This window comes from Geotrypetes seraphini, chromosome 8, assembly GCF_902459505.1.
Source record: "Geotrypetes seraphini chromosome 8, aGeoSer1.1, whole genome shotgun sequence".
Taxonomy (NCBI): domain Eukaryota; kingdom Metazoa; phylum Chordata; class Amphibia; order Gymnophiona; family Dermophiidae; genus Geotrypetes; species Geotrypetes seraphini.
In genome coordinates, this window is record NC_047091.1 from 174325986 (window position 1) to 174340668 (window position 14683).

The 14683-nt window shown below is 42.1% G+C and overlaps 1 protein-coding gene across 3 annotated transcripts in view; it reads right to left on the minus strand.

Moving 5' to 3' along the window:
• The window catches only part of PITPNB (phosphatidylinositol transfer protein beta), a 184911-nt gene that overhangs the window by 26633 nt on the left and 143595 nt on the right, over positions 1-14683 (minus strand). For all 3 annotated transcript variants that reach the window (XR_004540391.1, XM_033955457.1, XM_033955456.1), the window contains exons 8-9: positions 11362-11439; positions 1784-1894 (exon numbers count right to left, since the gene is read on the minus strand). Coding sequence is in view for 2 of the 3 variants with exons in the window: in XM_033955457.1 (XP_033811348.1) it covers positions 1784-1894; positions 11362-11439 (189 nt within the window). In the remaining variant the exon portion in view is untranslated. The remainder of the gene's footprint in view (positions 1-1783; positions 1895-11361; positions 11440-14683) is intronic.

Genomic DNA, 14683 nt, shown 5'->3' on the forward strand with positions numbered 1-14683 from the left:
ACACCCATTTGCTACCTTTTTTTCCCAGCCTTCACTCCCACCCCTCATCACATTCATTTCCCATCCCCCATCCCTCCCCCCGAATCTTCATTCATGGTCTTGCATTCACATTTCACCTCTCTGACGTAACAGGGGAAAAGCTGATTAAGCATGGAAATTAGGCAAGTACATGCTTCAAATGGAGTGACTTAATGGCTAATGCTAGAAAACAGCCAAGTTCCAGGATAGAGATTTTAGGCCTGTCCTGGATTTCCGACAACATAATCCTTATGCATTATGGGGCCAGAAGCACCAATTTCAAAGGATAGAATCAAGGCGTGAAGACAGTATCGAGACCAATTTGAAAGGAATCTGCTTAGGCCGCTACAGAGTTAGTTGAATACATTACCTGTGCTGAAAACTTCCATTCACTTGATAGACCTAATACCAGTGGACTTCTCCACTCCAACCCAAATAGTCAAACGAGAAGCACTATTTCTAAGACTGATCCACCAAAGACAGAGAAGCATATGCACAAGCACCCCTCTCTTTATACACACATACTTTTCCGGTGAAGTTACGTCTGCTGCTCATGTGCTTTCCCGTCAATCAGCTCTGCCATTCATCATTTTCTAACTACTCACTTTCTTCCCTGCTAGGAATGATTAAGAAGGGGATCACAAACAGATCGGAGAAGGTTATCATGCCGCTGTACCGGGCCATGGTACGCTCTCACCTGGAATACTGCGTCCAGCACTGGTCACCGTACATGAAGATGGACACGGTACTACTCGAAAGGGTCCAGAGAAGAGCGACTAAAAAGGTTAAGGGGTTGGAGGTGTTGCCGTACAGTGAGAGATTAGAGAAACTGGGCCTCTTCTCCCTTGAAAAGAGGAGACTGAGAGGGGACATGATCGAAACATTCAAGATAATGAAGGGAATAGACTTAGTAGATAAAGACAGGTTGTTCACCCTCTCCAAGGTAGGGAGAACGAGAGGGCACTCTCTAAAATTAAAAGGGGATAGATTCCGTACAAACGTAAGGAAGTTCTTCTTCACCCAGAGAGTGGTAGAGAACTGGAATGCTCTTCCGGAGGCTGTTATAAGGGAAAACACCCTCCAGGAATTCAAGACAAGGTTGGACAAGTTCCTGCTGAACTAGAACGAACACAGGTAGGGCTGGTCTTGGTTAAGGCACTGGTCTTTGACCTGGGGGCCGCCGCGTGAGCGGACTGCTCGGTGCGATGGACCACTAGTCTGACCCAGCAGCGGCAATTCTTATGTTCTTATGATTCCACTGTCTCTCTAAAGCTCTATGTAATTTCCCTTTCAAATTACCCTTCTTGAGACTAAAGCAGCCTTCCCATTGGCTGTATCCTACCACAACTCGTGCACTGGATTGGAGGAGGGGGGGAAGAGGACTGGCAAGCTGTAGAGGGCTAAACTATGAAAAATATCCATATATTATGGCCATCCTTCTGGCTTTGAGCATCAATTAACAAATCTGTAGAATCCTGAACAAAATCCAGGCAGCTGGCAATCCTAGCCTCCAGAAGACATCCGACAGGGCCTCTCTAAACTTTTGGACCCTAGGCATATGCTTAGTTTACAATGTCTGATCCCAGCCATGAGAATTAATTTTTACACACATTCATTATTTACTTAAGCAAACCTACTAATCCGAGAGTAAACAATCTCAAATTCAGGACACAGAATTTAAGGAAACATTCAAATGTTTGCTCTTAATACTCTAAATATTTGCATATTTTAAATAAGTAAAAACTAATGTTGCAGGCAGGCTTACCTTCTGGATAAAATTTTCTACTTTGTTCTGTAGCCCCCACCATCTAAATTTGATGGTCACCAACTTATAAGCACACATTCGAGGGCAGTCCTCGTTGTTTGCTAGTTCTTTCTATGTGTAAAGACAGGTTAAAAATATTAATTTAATTGTAAAACAAACAGTTTAATTCTCTCAGTTTGGCCAGGGTCTGAACAGCATGGCCAATATTGTAGAGGTTGTTATGGCTCCAGTCACAATGCTAATAAGAACCAGAGCCAAAGTGTAAGTACTGCACATTTAAAGTTAATTGCTGCATGATCTGAATTCCAACTTGCAATATTGCTGTTTTTCTGTATATACAGGGGGAAAAGGAAAGCTTTCTCTCACAGGTGTGCAAATCAAGTCTGTCTTTCAGGACAGCTGTAAAAATTACTCCTGTAATTGCATAAATTAAATTCCAAGTTTATTTTAATGGTTTTGGTCTTCCTGAAAACTAGGCCGTGTCCACCAAGAATAGTCTGATTACATCTCTGTAATAAGACTACTTAAGCAGCTCAATGCCCCATGTTGAAGAATATGGAATCAAAGTTTAGATGTCTTTAATTCTGAGCAAAAAGAAACTGCTTAAAAATACACTTCCCCCTCCATATTCGCGGTTTCCATATCTACGGATTCGATTATTCGCGGTTTTAAACCAAAAAATGCTTTTTCATTTTTCGGGCTATTTTAAACCCTGTAAGCCCCTCCCCCCCCTTAAGCATTAACTGGTGGTCTAGCAGGTTTTTGGGGCAGGAAATAGCTGCCTTGAGCTTCCGTCGTATTCACAGTTTTTTTAATATTCGCAGGCCAGCTCTGCCCCTAACCACCGTGAATAAGGAGGTGGAAGTGTAGAGGCAAAATAAAAAAAAGCCAAAAACACATGCTCCCTTATTCTTTCCTACAAATTGCTCACAGGTAGGTAACTATTAAATTAATTGAAGGCGATAAAGATGCCCCTATATGCTTTATGATGGAGGAAGTTATCTATTCATTGAGATATTTCTGTAGTTTTATAATGTAAATATATGGGACATCGAGCTGGCATAAGTGTAGCAAGGATATGCATAACTTACAGCAGGTGAGTTAAACACACAGTCCACGGGCAGGGAATTTCTGTGTGGCCTAAGTCTTAATATCTAATGCACATTCTAAATTTAACATCTGGTTATTATCTAATGTAAATATGGCTTCTCCCGCCGTATCCACAGGGGTTAGGGGCAGAGCCAGCACGCGAATATTAAAAAACCACAAATAATATTCGGGCCGGTTCTGCCCCTAATCCCCGCTTCCCTCGGCTATTTTAAGCCCTGTAAGCCCCCCCCCCCCCCTTAAGCCTTACCTGGTGGTCTAGCGGGTTTAAAGGCAGGAGCGATCTTCCCACGCTCCTGCCCCGTGCAGATCGCTCACAGGAAATGGCTGCCTTGAGCTCCCATAATCTCTCGAGACTACGACGGGAGCTCAAGGCAGCCATTTCCTATGAGCAATCTGCACGGGGCAGGAGTGTGGGAAGATTGCTCCTGCCCCGAAAATCCACTAGACCACTAGGTAAGGCTTAAATAAGCCCGAAAAAATTTTAAAAAATTTTTGTTTTAAAATCGCAAATAACCGAATCCGCGGATGCTGAAAACACGGATTCGGAGGGGGAAGTGTAATGGGAAGCATAGGGAAGATAAATATCTTAAAGAGGTCTATCAATGAATGCGCAACTACTGTAGTGGCTCATCATTAGTCACGCGTTTGACATACCTGACTTACAATATTCTCTCTGTTACATAGGTAGGTGGGGGCCCCGCCTGTCTTGCCCATGTGTATGCCCCTCCCCTGTAAATATAAGCTATGCAACATTAGCACTATGCCATGCTGGCATATCCATGTTTCAGTGCACAGCTATTATATTACATTACATTAGTACTTATGGATCACTAATATGCCCCAGGAGGAGTTCAACGCAATTTACAATTTAGAAGAACCTGGCCATATCCTGGAATTACTTTATTTCATTAGAGTTCATGACCCAGATAACTTGGTTTGTGTAGGGGTACAGTTATGGCATATGGTTTGGAGAGAAGATTGGATATTTCTGATATTGCAGTCTTGATATTATGGATTCTGGTACAAGTGTCTCTTTTCCAGTTTCTAGAGAGCTTGGTCATCTATCAAGATAGAAGAGGCAGTGTGTTTATTGTTTGGTTTCTGGTGATCATAGCCTGTTTGTGGTGGTGGTGGTAAGGTATTTTCCAAATAGATAGGATTTTAGATCTTTACAAATGTTTTAGTAGGAGAGAGTGTTCCTTAATTGTGCTGGTAAAGGATTCCAACATTTTGCTGCCAGGTATGGCAAGGTTGTAGAGTGAATCGTTTTCTATTTGATTCTTCTAGGATTTGGGAATCTCATATTGGGTGTGACCCTGGATAAACATCTTACATTGGAACAACATACTGAATTATTGTTTAAGAAATGCATCTCAGTGCTTTGGAAGCTTTGCACCATTAAGGAGTACAGTGGTACCTTGGATTACGAGCATAATCCGTTCCAGGAGCATGCTCATAATCCAAAATGCTCGTTTATCAAAGCGAGTTTCCCCATAGGAAATAATGGAAACTCGCTTTGATACTTCCCCTCCCCACCCACGAGAACCGGCATTGCTTCCCCCGAAGGCCCCCCCTGCGATCTGGCACCCTTCCCCCCCGCCACGATCTGGCACCCCCTCGGGACGTGATTGGGCACCCCCCCGCCGCTTCATACCGTCATCTGGGCACCGGCACCGGCATGTCCTGTGCCCAAAGATCGGCCTCCTCTTCTGCTGGGACCTTGAGCATCTGCGCATGCTCAAGGCCTGCGAGTCACCGGCATGTCCTGTGCTTGGTGCCGGTGCCCGAAGATCGGCCTCCTCTTCTGCTGGGCCTTGAGCATCTGCGCATGCTCAAGGCCTGCGAGTGAACATGAACTCGCAGGCCTTGAGCATGCGCAGATGCTCAAGGCCCAGCAGAAGAGGAGGCCAATCTTCGGGCACCGGCACCAAGCACAGGACATGCCGATGCCCAGATGACGGTAAGAAGCGGCGGGGGAGGGGGTGCCCGATCGCGGCTGGGGGGAGTGTCCAATCGCGTCGCGGGGGGGGGGGGGGGGAGAGGGGCACTCGTAAATCGAGCCACGCTCGGTTTCCGAGGCGCTGATTTTGCAAATGTTTTGCTCGTCTTGCAAAACACTCGCAAACCGGTGCACTCGTAAACCGAGGTACCACTGTATTTTGATGAAACTTCTTTTTGCTTATTGGTACAGTCCTCTATCTTAAGTATTCTCGATTACTGTAACATTATATATTTTGGTGCTTACAAGAAAATTCTTAAAAAATTGAGAGTGATTCAGAATATTGCTGTTCGCCTCATTTTTGGTTAAAAAAAAATGGGAGCCTATTACTCCTTTTTATTTGAAACTCCATTGGTTACCGATAGAGTCTAGAATTTTGTTTAAATTTTCTTGTATTTGTTATAAATCAGTTTCTGGTTTATCACCAGGTTATCTTGTGCCTCATTTTTCCCTGAATCATGTTAAGAAGACTACATGCAAAGTACACTTGTTTACATATCCTTCCATAAAATTATGTCGTTATAAGAAGTTCCTTGAGAGAACCCTTGCATTTCAGGCCGCCAAACTGAATTTATGGCTTGGAAAAATTATGTTAGAGGTCTCCTATTTTGATTTTAGAAAATTGTTAAAAGACACAACTTTTTTCGATAGGTTGGTATCTTAATGCTTTCTGCTTTATTTCTTAATAAGTTTCTTAAATTTCAACCTGATGTATTTTATTCTTCTTATTTGCATCAGCTTGGCCTGTTAGGTTGGTATTTTAAATGCATTATTTTTAACTGTCAATAAGTTTCTCTTATTTTAATCCAATGCATTTTATCTGCATTGAATTGTAAATGCATTCTGCTTTTATCTGTCATAAGCTTCTATCATTCCAATCTGTTGGATTTTATCTGCATTGTATGTACTAGCTCAGCTTGTTGTGAACCGCCTAGAACTTTTTCGGTACAGCGGTATATAAGAATAAAATTATTATTATTATTATATGGTTGCTGATCAGGTTATATTCGTCTTTGGGTGGTATTTTGATTAAATTCAACATGTCATCTGGTGTTTCACCATGGAAGATTAAAAAGATCAGTGTACATAGTTTAAAAATGCTCCTTGCTTCAAAGAGAGCCAGTGTAGTTCGAGATACAGGGGTGTCACTTTCTCTTATTTGGTTACTGAGAAAATAAGTAGCTGCTACATTTTGAATGGTTTGTAGTTTTTTCAGAAAATTTTCTTTGCATCCTATATAAAGAACATTTCAAAAATCTAGTTGGGATAATGCCAGTGACTGAACCAAGACCTGAAAGTTTCCTCTGGCAAAGCAATGTCAAGATTCATCTCGGTTTTTTCAGTATTGTGAATATTTTCTTGCTTAATATTCATGATTGTGCCTCCAAGGATAGGTTCTTAGAAACATAGAAACGTGACGGCAGGTCAAGGCCAAATGGCCCATCTAGTTTGCCCATCTACAGTCACCAATATCTCTTTTTCTCTCTCTGAGAGATCCCACGTGCCTATCCCAGGTCCTCTTGTCGAATATAATCACTCAAATTTTAAGTTCTGATTCCGATTCCAGTTCCAGTGCAGTGTTATGCAACGTTATTTTAGTGTAGTCATTTGTGATTCTGGGTGGGCTTATCAGTAGAAATTTGGTTTTTTTTTCTTTATTTAATTTCATGTTGTCAGCCCAGTCGGCAACTAAACGAGTGACTTCCTCTACTGATTTGTTGATCTTGTTTTCTTTCTTGCAGAAAGGAATATGTAGAAGTGAAATCTTTCTTGTCTAAGAAGTTTCCTAGTGTTGACATTAGTACATTGAAAAGTAATGGGGAGAGTGGTGAGCCTTGGGGACTCATCTTGAGGCTGACCATTCTTCCTATCTTTCTCCTTTCATTTTAACGCAGTTATGATCTGTTTGTTAGGAATCCTTCAAGCCAAGTGTGCACTTTTCCACTTATCCCTAGAAAGTTTAGGATCAGTAATAGGAGTTGATGGTTAACACGCGGTACGCATACCCTTAGGAGTATGCGGGCCGCCTGTTGGGGGTACTTGGCCTGGCCACTGCCAGGGATCCCTCCCTACTCCCGCTGAAGCCGCCATTGCCAGGGATCCCTCCTTGCCTCTCTGTATGCGTGCCTGCTGCATCACCCCCGAAGCCAACCCTGCCACCGAACCGAGCGGCTTCATCCCCGTGCAAGAACGGGCCATGGTGAGTGCAGCGACTCACATGCTGCATGCGACTGACCCACAAGCCTTCACCCCCCAAGATCAATTTTGACATCGGAGAGAAGGTTCCAGGCCAGCCAATCCTTCCTGATTGCTTCCGGGAGGCCATTCCAGGTTTTTACACCCAGATAAGTTAGCATAGAGTGGAAGATTTGCTTGTAGTGGAGGTATTTTGTGGATGGCAAGTTTAGTTGAAATTCTGTTAAGGATTCTTCTTGATGTTGACCAAGCAGTAGCGATTAGTTGGATGAGGGGAGCAGCTGAGTTTCCGCACAAAATCTGGTGTAGGATGCATGAAGTTTTGATACTGTTCTAACTAGCGATTCCTTTTATGTAGGTTATGCATACCCATTAAACTCCCCCCCCTTTTTTTTTTTTACGAACCTGCGTTAGGCTTTTTTATTGCCGGCTGTGGCAGTATTAGTTCTGACGCTCATAGGAATTCCTATGAGCGTGGGAGCTAATACCGCTGCAGCTGGCGATAAAAAAGCCTAATGTGGCTTCCTAAAGGGGGGGTAAGTTACCAATGTCTAGAATATTTTAACACAAGCAATGTCAGCTTAATTGTTTTATTTGTATTCATTTTTATGTTATATCAGAGTTTCAGGAGTTCAAAGAAGCGTGGGATGAACACAGAGGATCTAGAATCAGAAAATAGTAGTAAATATTGAAGAACTAAGGCCAAGACTGGGCAGACTTGCATGGTCTGTGTCTGTATATGGCCTTTTGGTTGAGGATGGGCTGGAGTGAGCTTTGACGGAGACTTCAGCAGTTGGAGCCCAAGCATAGTACCGGGTAGAGCTTTGGATTCTTGCCCAGAAATAGCGAAGAAGAAAAAAAAAATTTAAAAAATTTAAATTGAATCAGGTTGGGCAGACTGCATGGACCATTCAGGTCTTTATCTGTCATCTATTATGTTACTATGTTTAAAGTCTATGTTTTAATGGTTAACTGCCAAGAAATGCATTAGATCATTTTTTGAGGACTTAGCTTCTCCAGAACCCGTCTGATCTGTCCCACTTTTGGACTATGTCTTTCTTTCTTCGTTGGGATTTTGCTTGCATCTTTAATAGTAACCCAAAAGTGAGTAACATTTAGACACAGTCAGTATTTCCCCTGTTCCCAGAAGGTTTACAATCTAGGTTTGCACCAGAGACAACAGAGGGTTAAGTGGCTTGCCCAAGATCACAAGGAGCTGCAGCAGGATTTGAATTAATCTTCCCTAGTTGTCAGCCTGGTGCTCTAACAGTTAGGCTACTCCCTCTACTCTTTTCCTTAGTCTACCCCCCCTCTCCCCATACTCAAGGACTGGGTTGAAAACCACAAATCTACAGTACAGTTGTCTGTATCTACTGTAGCCTTACTGTACACAATTAAGTGTGATGCATATTCTGCACCACGTCACTCTTCCAACATACGATCAACATGGTGCAGGAAATCTTCTGCTGTTTTCACAAGACTTGTGCTTTATGGGCAAATTCAGTGTTCAGATTTTTTGAAAGCGCTTTAGCTTATTTATACCTGCCAAACAAACAAAGAGAAGATCAAGTTTCAAGTTTATTCAAATAATTTGATTAAACGCTTTTCAAATTACAAAGCGTTTTACAGAAATAAAATGAAAATTTAAAAAAAAAAATCACTAATACATAAACTTTATAATTAGACCAACAGGGGTAAATTGAACAAGGGAAACATTAGGAAAGGGGGGAAGAAATACAATTTTTTTAAAGAAAAGTACATAAAAGGGAAGTACATTAGGAGGGGGGGAAAGAACGATGATAGTAGAGAGAGATCAAATGAGAGAAATACTGAAGCTATAGTTTTATGAATGGGTAAGATCATAGGATGGTACCTCATAATGGATTTGGTGGATTCAGTTAAAGGCTTCTTTAAAGAGAAGACACTTTAAACTGCTCTTGAATTTCTGCAAATCTTGTTCGAGTCTTATGTATAAAGGGAGAGAATTCCAGATCGTTGGTGCTGTTACCGAAAAAATAGAGGCACGACGTGTTCCGATAATTTTCAAGGAAGGAACATTAAGGGTAGACTGAGAGGATGATCTAAGAACTCTTGATGAACTGTAAGGGATCAGGAGCCTATCTATAAAAGCCGGTGTATTGGTCTTAATTGTCTTAAAGACTAAAAGAGCTATTTTATAAGTTATCCTATGTATTATAGGCAACCAGTGAGCTTCTTGTAGCAAAGGTGTAACATGGTCGAATTTCTTTGAACCAGTAATTATCTTTATAGCTGTATTTTGAATCAATTGGAGTCGACGTATGTCTTTTAAAAAAGCCCCTTTTAATAAAGAATTACAATAGTCTAGCTTTGATATTACTAGAGAATGAACTAGTGTGTTAAGGGAAAATTTGTCAAGGAGGGGAGCGAGTGATCGAATCATTCTCAACCTGTAGAAACAATTTTTGACCAATGCACTGATGTGTGCACGGAACGTGAGTTTGTTATCTATTAAAACTCCCAAAATTTTTGTGGTATTGGTTTGTATAAGATCTTGCCTTACTGTAGTAACAGAACAAAGAAAAGGCAAGAGAAATGTTCTCTCAACCAAACAGTATTTATTCTTTAAAATGCGTATCATCCCAACAAGGATCCAGGTTTCGGCATACGGATATGCCTTCTTCAGGGGACACTGTTTCCTAGATGATGAAGTTTCAACGCCAAAAAATGCAAGGTCATGCATCTTGGCAACAAAAATCCATGTAAGACTTACAGTCTTAATGGTGAGATCCTAGAGAGAACTGTAGCGGAATGTGACTTAGTTGTAATCATCAGTGAAGATATGAAGACTGCAACACAAGTGGAGAAAGCGTCATCTAAGGCCAGACAAATCATGGGTTGCATACGCAGGAGTTTCGTTAGCCGTAAGCCCGAAATCATAATGCCATTATATAGGTCCATGGTGAGACCCCATCTGGAATATTGTGTGCAGTTCTGGAGACCACATTACCGCAAAGATGTGCTGAGACTTGAGTCGGTCCAGCGAATGGCCACACGGATGGTAACAGGGCTCAGGGAGCTCCCGTATGAGGAACGGCTGAATAAATTGCAGCTCTACTCCCTAGAGGAACGCAGGGAGAGAGGGGACATGATCGAAACATTCAAATACCTCACGCGCCGTATTGAGGTAGGGGAGGATATCTTCTTCTTCAAGGAACCCACGTCAACACGAGGGCATCCGTGGAAAATCAGGGAAGGGACATTGCATGGCGACACCAGGAAATACTTCTTCACCGAGAGGGTGGTGGATCGATGGAATGGTCTTCTGATACAGGTAATTGAGGCCAGCAGTGCGCCTGATTTTAAAGCTAAATGGGATCGAAAGGTGGGATCTCTTCACAAAGGGAGGTAGGGGAGGGTCATTGGTGTGGGCAGACTTGATGGGCCTTGGCCCTTATCTGCCGTCACTTTCTATGTTTCTATGAAGTTAATTTTATTACATCATTCGCCATCTTGAATGGCCATTTGTCCCCAATCTTTGACCGGTGGACTAAATTGCCTTTCAAGATGGTGAACGTTATAATAAAATTAACTTCATCATCTAGGAAACAGTGTCCCCTGAAGAAGGCATATCCGTATGCCGAAACCTGGATCCTTGTTGGGATGATATGCATTTTAAAGAATAAATACTGTTTGGTTGAGAGAACATTTCTCTTGCCTTTTCTTTGTTCTGTTACTACAGTAAGGCAAGATCTTCTCTTTGTTTGTTTGGCAGGTATAAATAAGCCAAAGCGCTTTCAAAAAAATCTGAACACTCTTGAATTCGCCCATAAAGCACAAGTCTCAAGTCTCGTGAAAACAGCAGAAGATTTCTGACGTGGTGCAGAAAAGCTGCAGCAGCTGAGTTTCAACCGAGATTCTACCTCCCCATCTTGCCAAAGCAGCTGCTGTGAAATCAGATGAGATGAATTTTATCAAAATTAAGCAAGAGTAAATGCCTGAATCTTTACTGATGAAGGCCACTAAATGGGAAAAATCAAGAACATGCTTCATAAAAGTACTGTACTACAGTACAATCAAAGACAAAATAATTCATCAGGCTCTTTGAGAAATTAGACTGATGTCACACTCAGCTAAATTAACTCCATTACCTTCTTAGAAAATATTAACACACATACAAGTTCTGAAATGAGCTTCTTCACTAGAACAGCTCAACCTCCAAAGTCTCAAAACTGTCAAACTCAAAAGATTTTTTTTTTCTTTTAGTCACAACAAAAACAATAATTTGCAATACCTTCCAGTTAGGCCCCAAAGGTCCTCTGTTGGTCTTGACTGACTTAAATAATGCTGGGTCTTCCTCTGCTTTATAGTCCTATAAAGTAATGAGAAAGCAACACAGAGAATTAGGATTAAATACAGTGCATATTATTCTTGGTTATTTGCCTCACTAAAAGATTTGGAACAAGATTCAATAGAAAAAATGCAATACTCATAGTTATCTGCTTCCCCTACAGCTCCCTTCATATTCACTCATATTTCAACATAAACACACCTTATCTAATACAGTCAAACCTCAGTTTACGAGTAACCTGTTTTGCGAGTGTTTTGCAAGACGAGCAAAATACTCAACAAACTTTTGACTCGCAAACAGAGCATTGACTCGATTTGCGAGCCCCCACCCTACCCGACCCGACTGCGGGAACCAACAGTATCGCTCCCCCCGAGGCCACCGGCGCTGCTCCCTCCCTTCACGATTTTCTCCTCCCCATCTACTGACCGGCCCTGTCCTTACCCGTGTGCCACCGGAGTTAGAAAGGGCCTGCCGCCAGTCTGCTGCTGAGACTTGAGCATCTGCGCATGCTCAAGGCCTTCTGGATCTCATCCTCACCGAGATTCTCATGAGACTCGAGATCTCATGAGAATCTCGGAGAGGGCGAGATCCAGAAGGCCTGAGCATGCGCAGATGTTCAAGGCTCAGCAGAAGACCGGCGGCAGGCATTTTCTATCACCGGCGGTGCAGGGGTAAGGACAGGGCTAGTCAGGGAGGGGGGAAGAGGCGATAGCAGCACCGGTGGCCTCAGGTGGAGCATGGGAGTCGGGGTGCGTCCGGCAGGAGTGAGCCAGCACCTGAGAGTCCCAGCAGAGCGGGGTAGTGGCATCCGGGGGGGGAAGGGGTGAGGGGGCAGTGTCCGGGAGCGGCAGAGCCAACAGTTTCCAGTCGGGCTCTGTGGCGGCAGCGGCGGTTTGCTTAGCCAGCACCACCCGCATTGAGAGGCAGCGAACAGCAGCAGAGGAGGAGAATTGGAGGAGCTGCGTGGATGGGTCTGTGGCAGAGGCAGCGGTGGAGGCGTCCCTAATGGTAATTAAGTTTTTGGGGATGTGGAACGAATTGTTCAAGTTTACACTAACTCTTATGGGAAAAGTTGCTTTGATATTTTCAAGTGTTTTTGTTTAAGAGCATGCTTCTGGAACGAATTATGCTCGTAAACCAAGGTACCACTGTATTTATGTATTGGGATTTATTAACTGCCTTTATATAGAGGAGATTCACCCAAGGTGGTGTAACAGAAGTTTTTGTAAGGTGGGAATTTATTTATTTATTTAAAACATTTATAATCCGCCTTTATCCTAGGCAGCTCACAATTTCACATGCATAATTCCACTTTACACATTACTACTACTATGAATTATTTCTATAGCTATACCAGATTCACGCAGCGTTCCACAGAGTCACAAAAAATAAGAAAACAGTCCCTGCTCGAAAGAGCTTATAATGTTTACAGGCAAGACAGACAGACAAACAGGATGTCAGTTAAGGGGAAGGGTTAATCAGTGAGCTGGGTTGAAGGGTAGAGGAGTAGGGTTAAGGATTGAAAGTTTTTAAACAAGAAAAGGGGCTACATGGACAAACTCGGGTAATTTATTCCAGGCATAGGGGCAGCTAGATGAAAGGAACAAAGTCTGGAATTGGCAGTGAAGGAGAAGGGTAACGCTAAGAGCAACTTGTCTGAGGAACGGAGTTCTCTGGGAGGTGTATAAGGAGAGGAGAGATATTGAGGGGCAGCAGAATGAACACACTTATAGGTCAGCAATAAGATCTTGAACTGTATGCGATGGCAGATCGGGAGCCAGTGAAGTGACTTAAGGAGAGGGGTGACATGAGCGTAGCGAGGTTGGTAGAAGATGAGTCGCGCAGCAGAGTTTTGCACAGATTGCAAGGGGGAGAAGCGACACTTTGGGATAGCAGTTAGGAGTAGATTGCAGTAATTTTTATTTTTTTTTTAATTCAAAAACAAACACAAAGTGCAATAGAATATATAATCAATTGGTTCAATAATGAGCACTTATATCTAACAAATAATAATATAAGTACATATCACCCCCCTTCCTTCCCTCCCTCCCACCCTTCCTGGATGTGTGTAAAATTCATTCATTTTTACAGAATTTGCTAATGGATCCCAAGTCTCTTTAAGTTTTCAAGTTTTAATAAAATTTTGATTAATCGCTTTATCTGGATTCAAAGCGATGTACATCATGATAAAATTACATTATTAAAATTATTACTACAATAGATAAAACAAACTCAACTTTAGACAGATGCAACGAACTAGAAACATAAGGAATTAAGGGGAGAATTTACATTGTATTAAAAGTCTAGAGAGACATATAGGGAATGGACATGAGGAAGGGTAGTACCCCAATTGTTCAGAGTTCATTTGTTCATATTTATAAAATTGGCACAGGGTTTCCCACCAAAAGATATGATTTAGTCTGTCCCAGTTTTTCCAATTTTTTATAATTAGCTGCATAGCAACTCCTGTCATAATCAAAAGTAAACTATTCTTACTTGCATTAATTGAACTTTCAGGTTTTAACAAAGTACCGAACAATACTACGTCGTATGACAATGGAATTGAAGTTTCCAATATCATATTAATTTTACCCCATATAGAGTTATCAAGGGACAATAGATTGCAGTAATCTAAGTGTAAGGTTATGAGAGCTTGGACAAGAGTCCGTGTAGTGTGCTCAGAGAGGAAGGGGTGAATTTTGGTGATATTGAAGAGACAGAAGCGACAGGTCTTAGCAGCTTGTTGGATATGCGTAGACAATGAGAGGTCAGAATCAAAGACCACTCCAATGTTGCAAGCAGAGGAGACCATTACAGGGAAACCACATACAACAATGGGAAATACAAAACAAGGGTGCATTTGTATATCTAAACATCTATAGCAACAATAATACTCCCATCTTTTGTAATGAGTAATATGGTAATATGTGAAGGATCCACTAAAGTGTCTATTTCTGTAATCCATCCTCTGACAACTATTAAGGGTCACAGGTATCCTATAAGCAAGGACTTCTCAACCCAGTCCACAAGGTACACCAAGGAGGTCAGTTTTCAGAATACCCACAATGAATATGTATGAGAGAAATTTGAATGAACTGCTTCCTAAGAAAGCAAACCTCATGCATATTCATTATAGATATCTAGAAATCCCTACTGGTTTGCTATGCCTCAAGGACTGGTTTAAGAAGCACTGCTATAAGTTACAGACCACATAATTGTGTGCTCCTCACTTAATGACTTGGTGAAAAACAAATAAGATGCTACA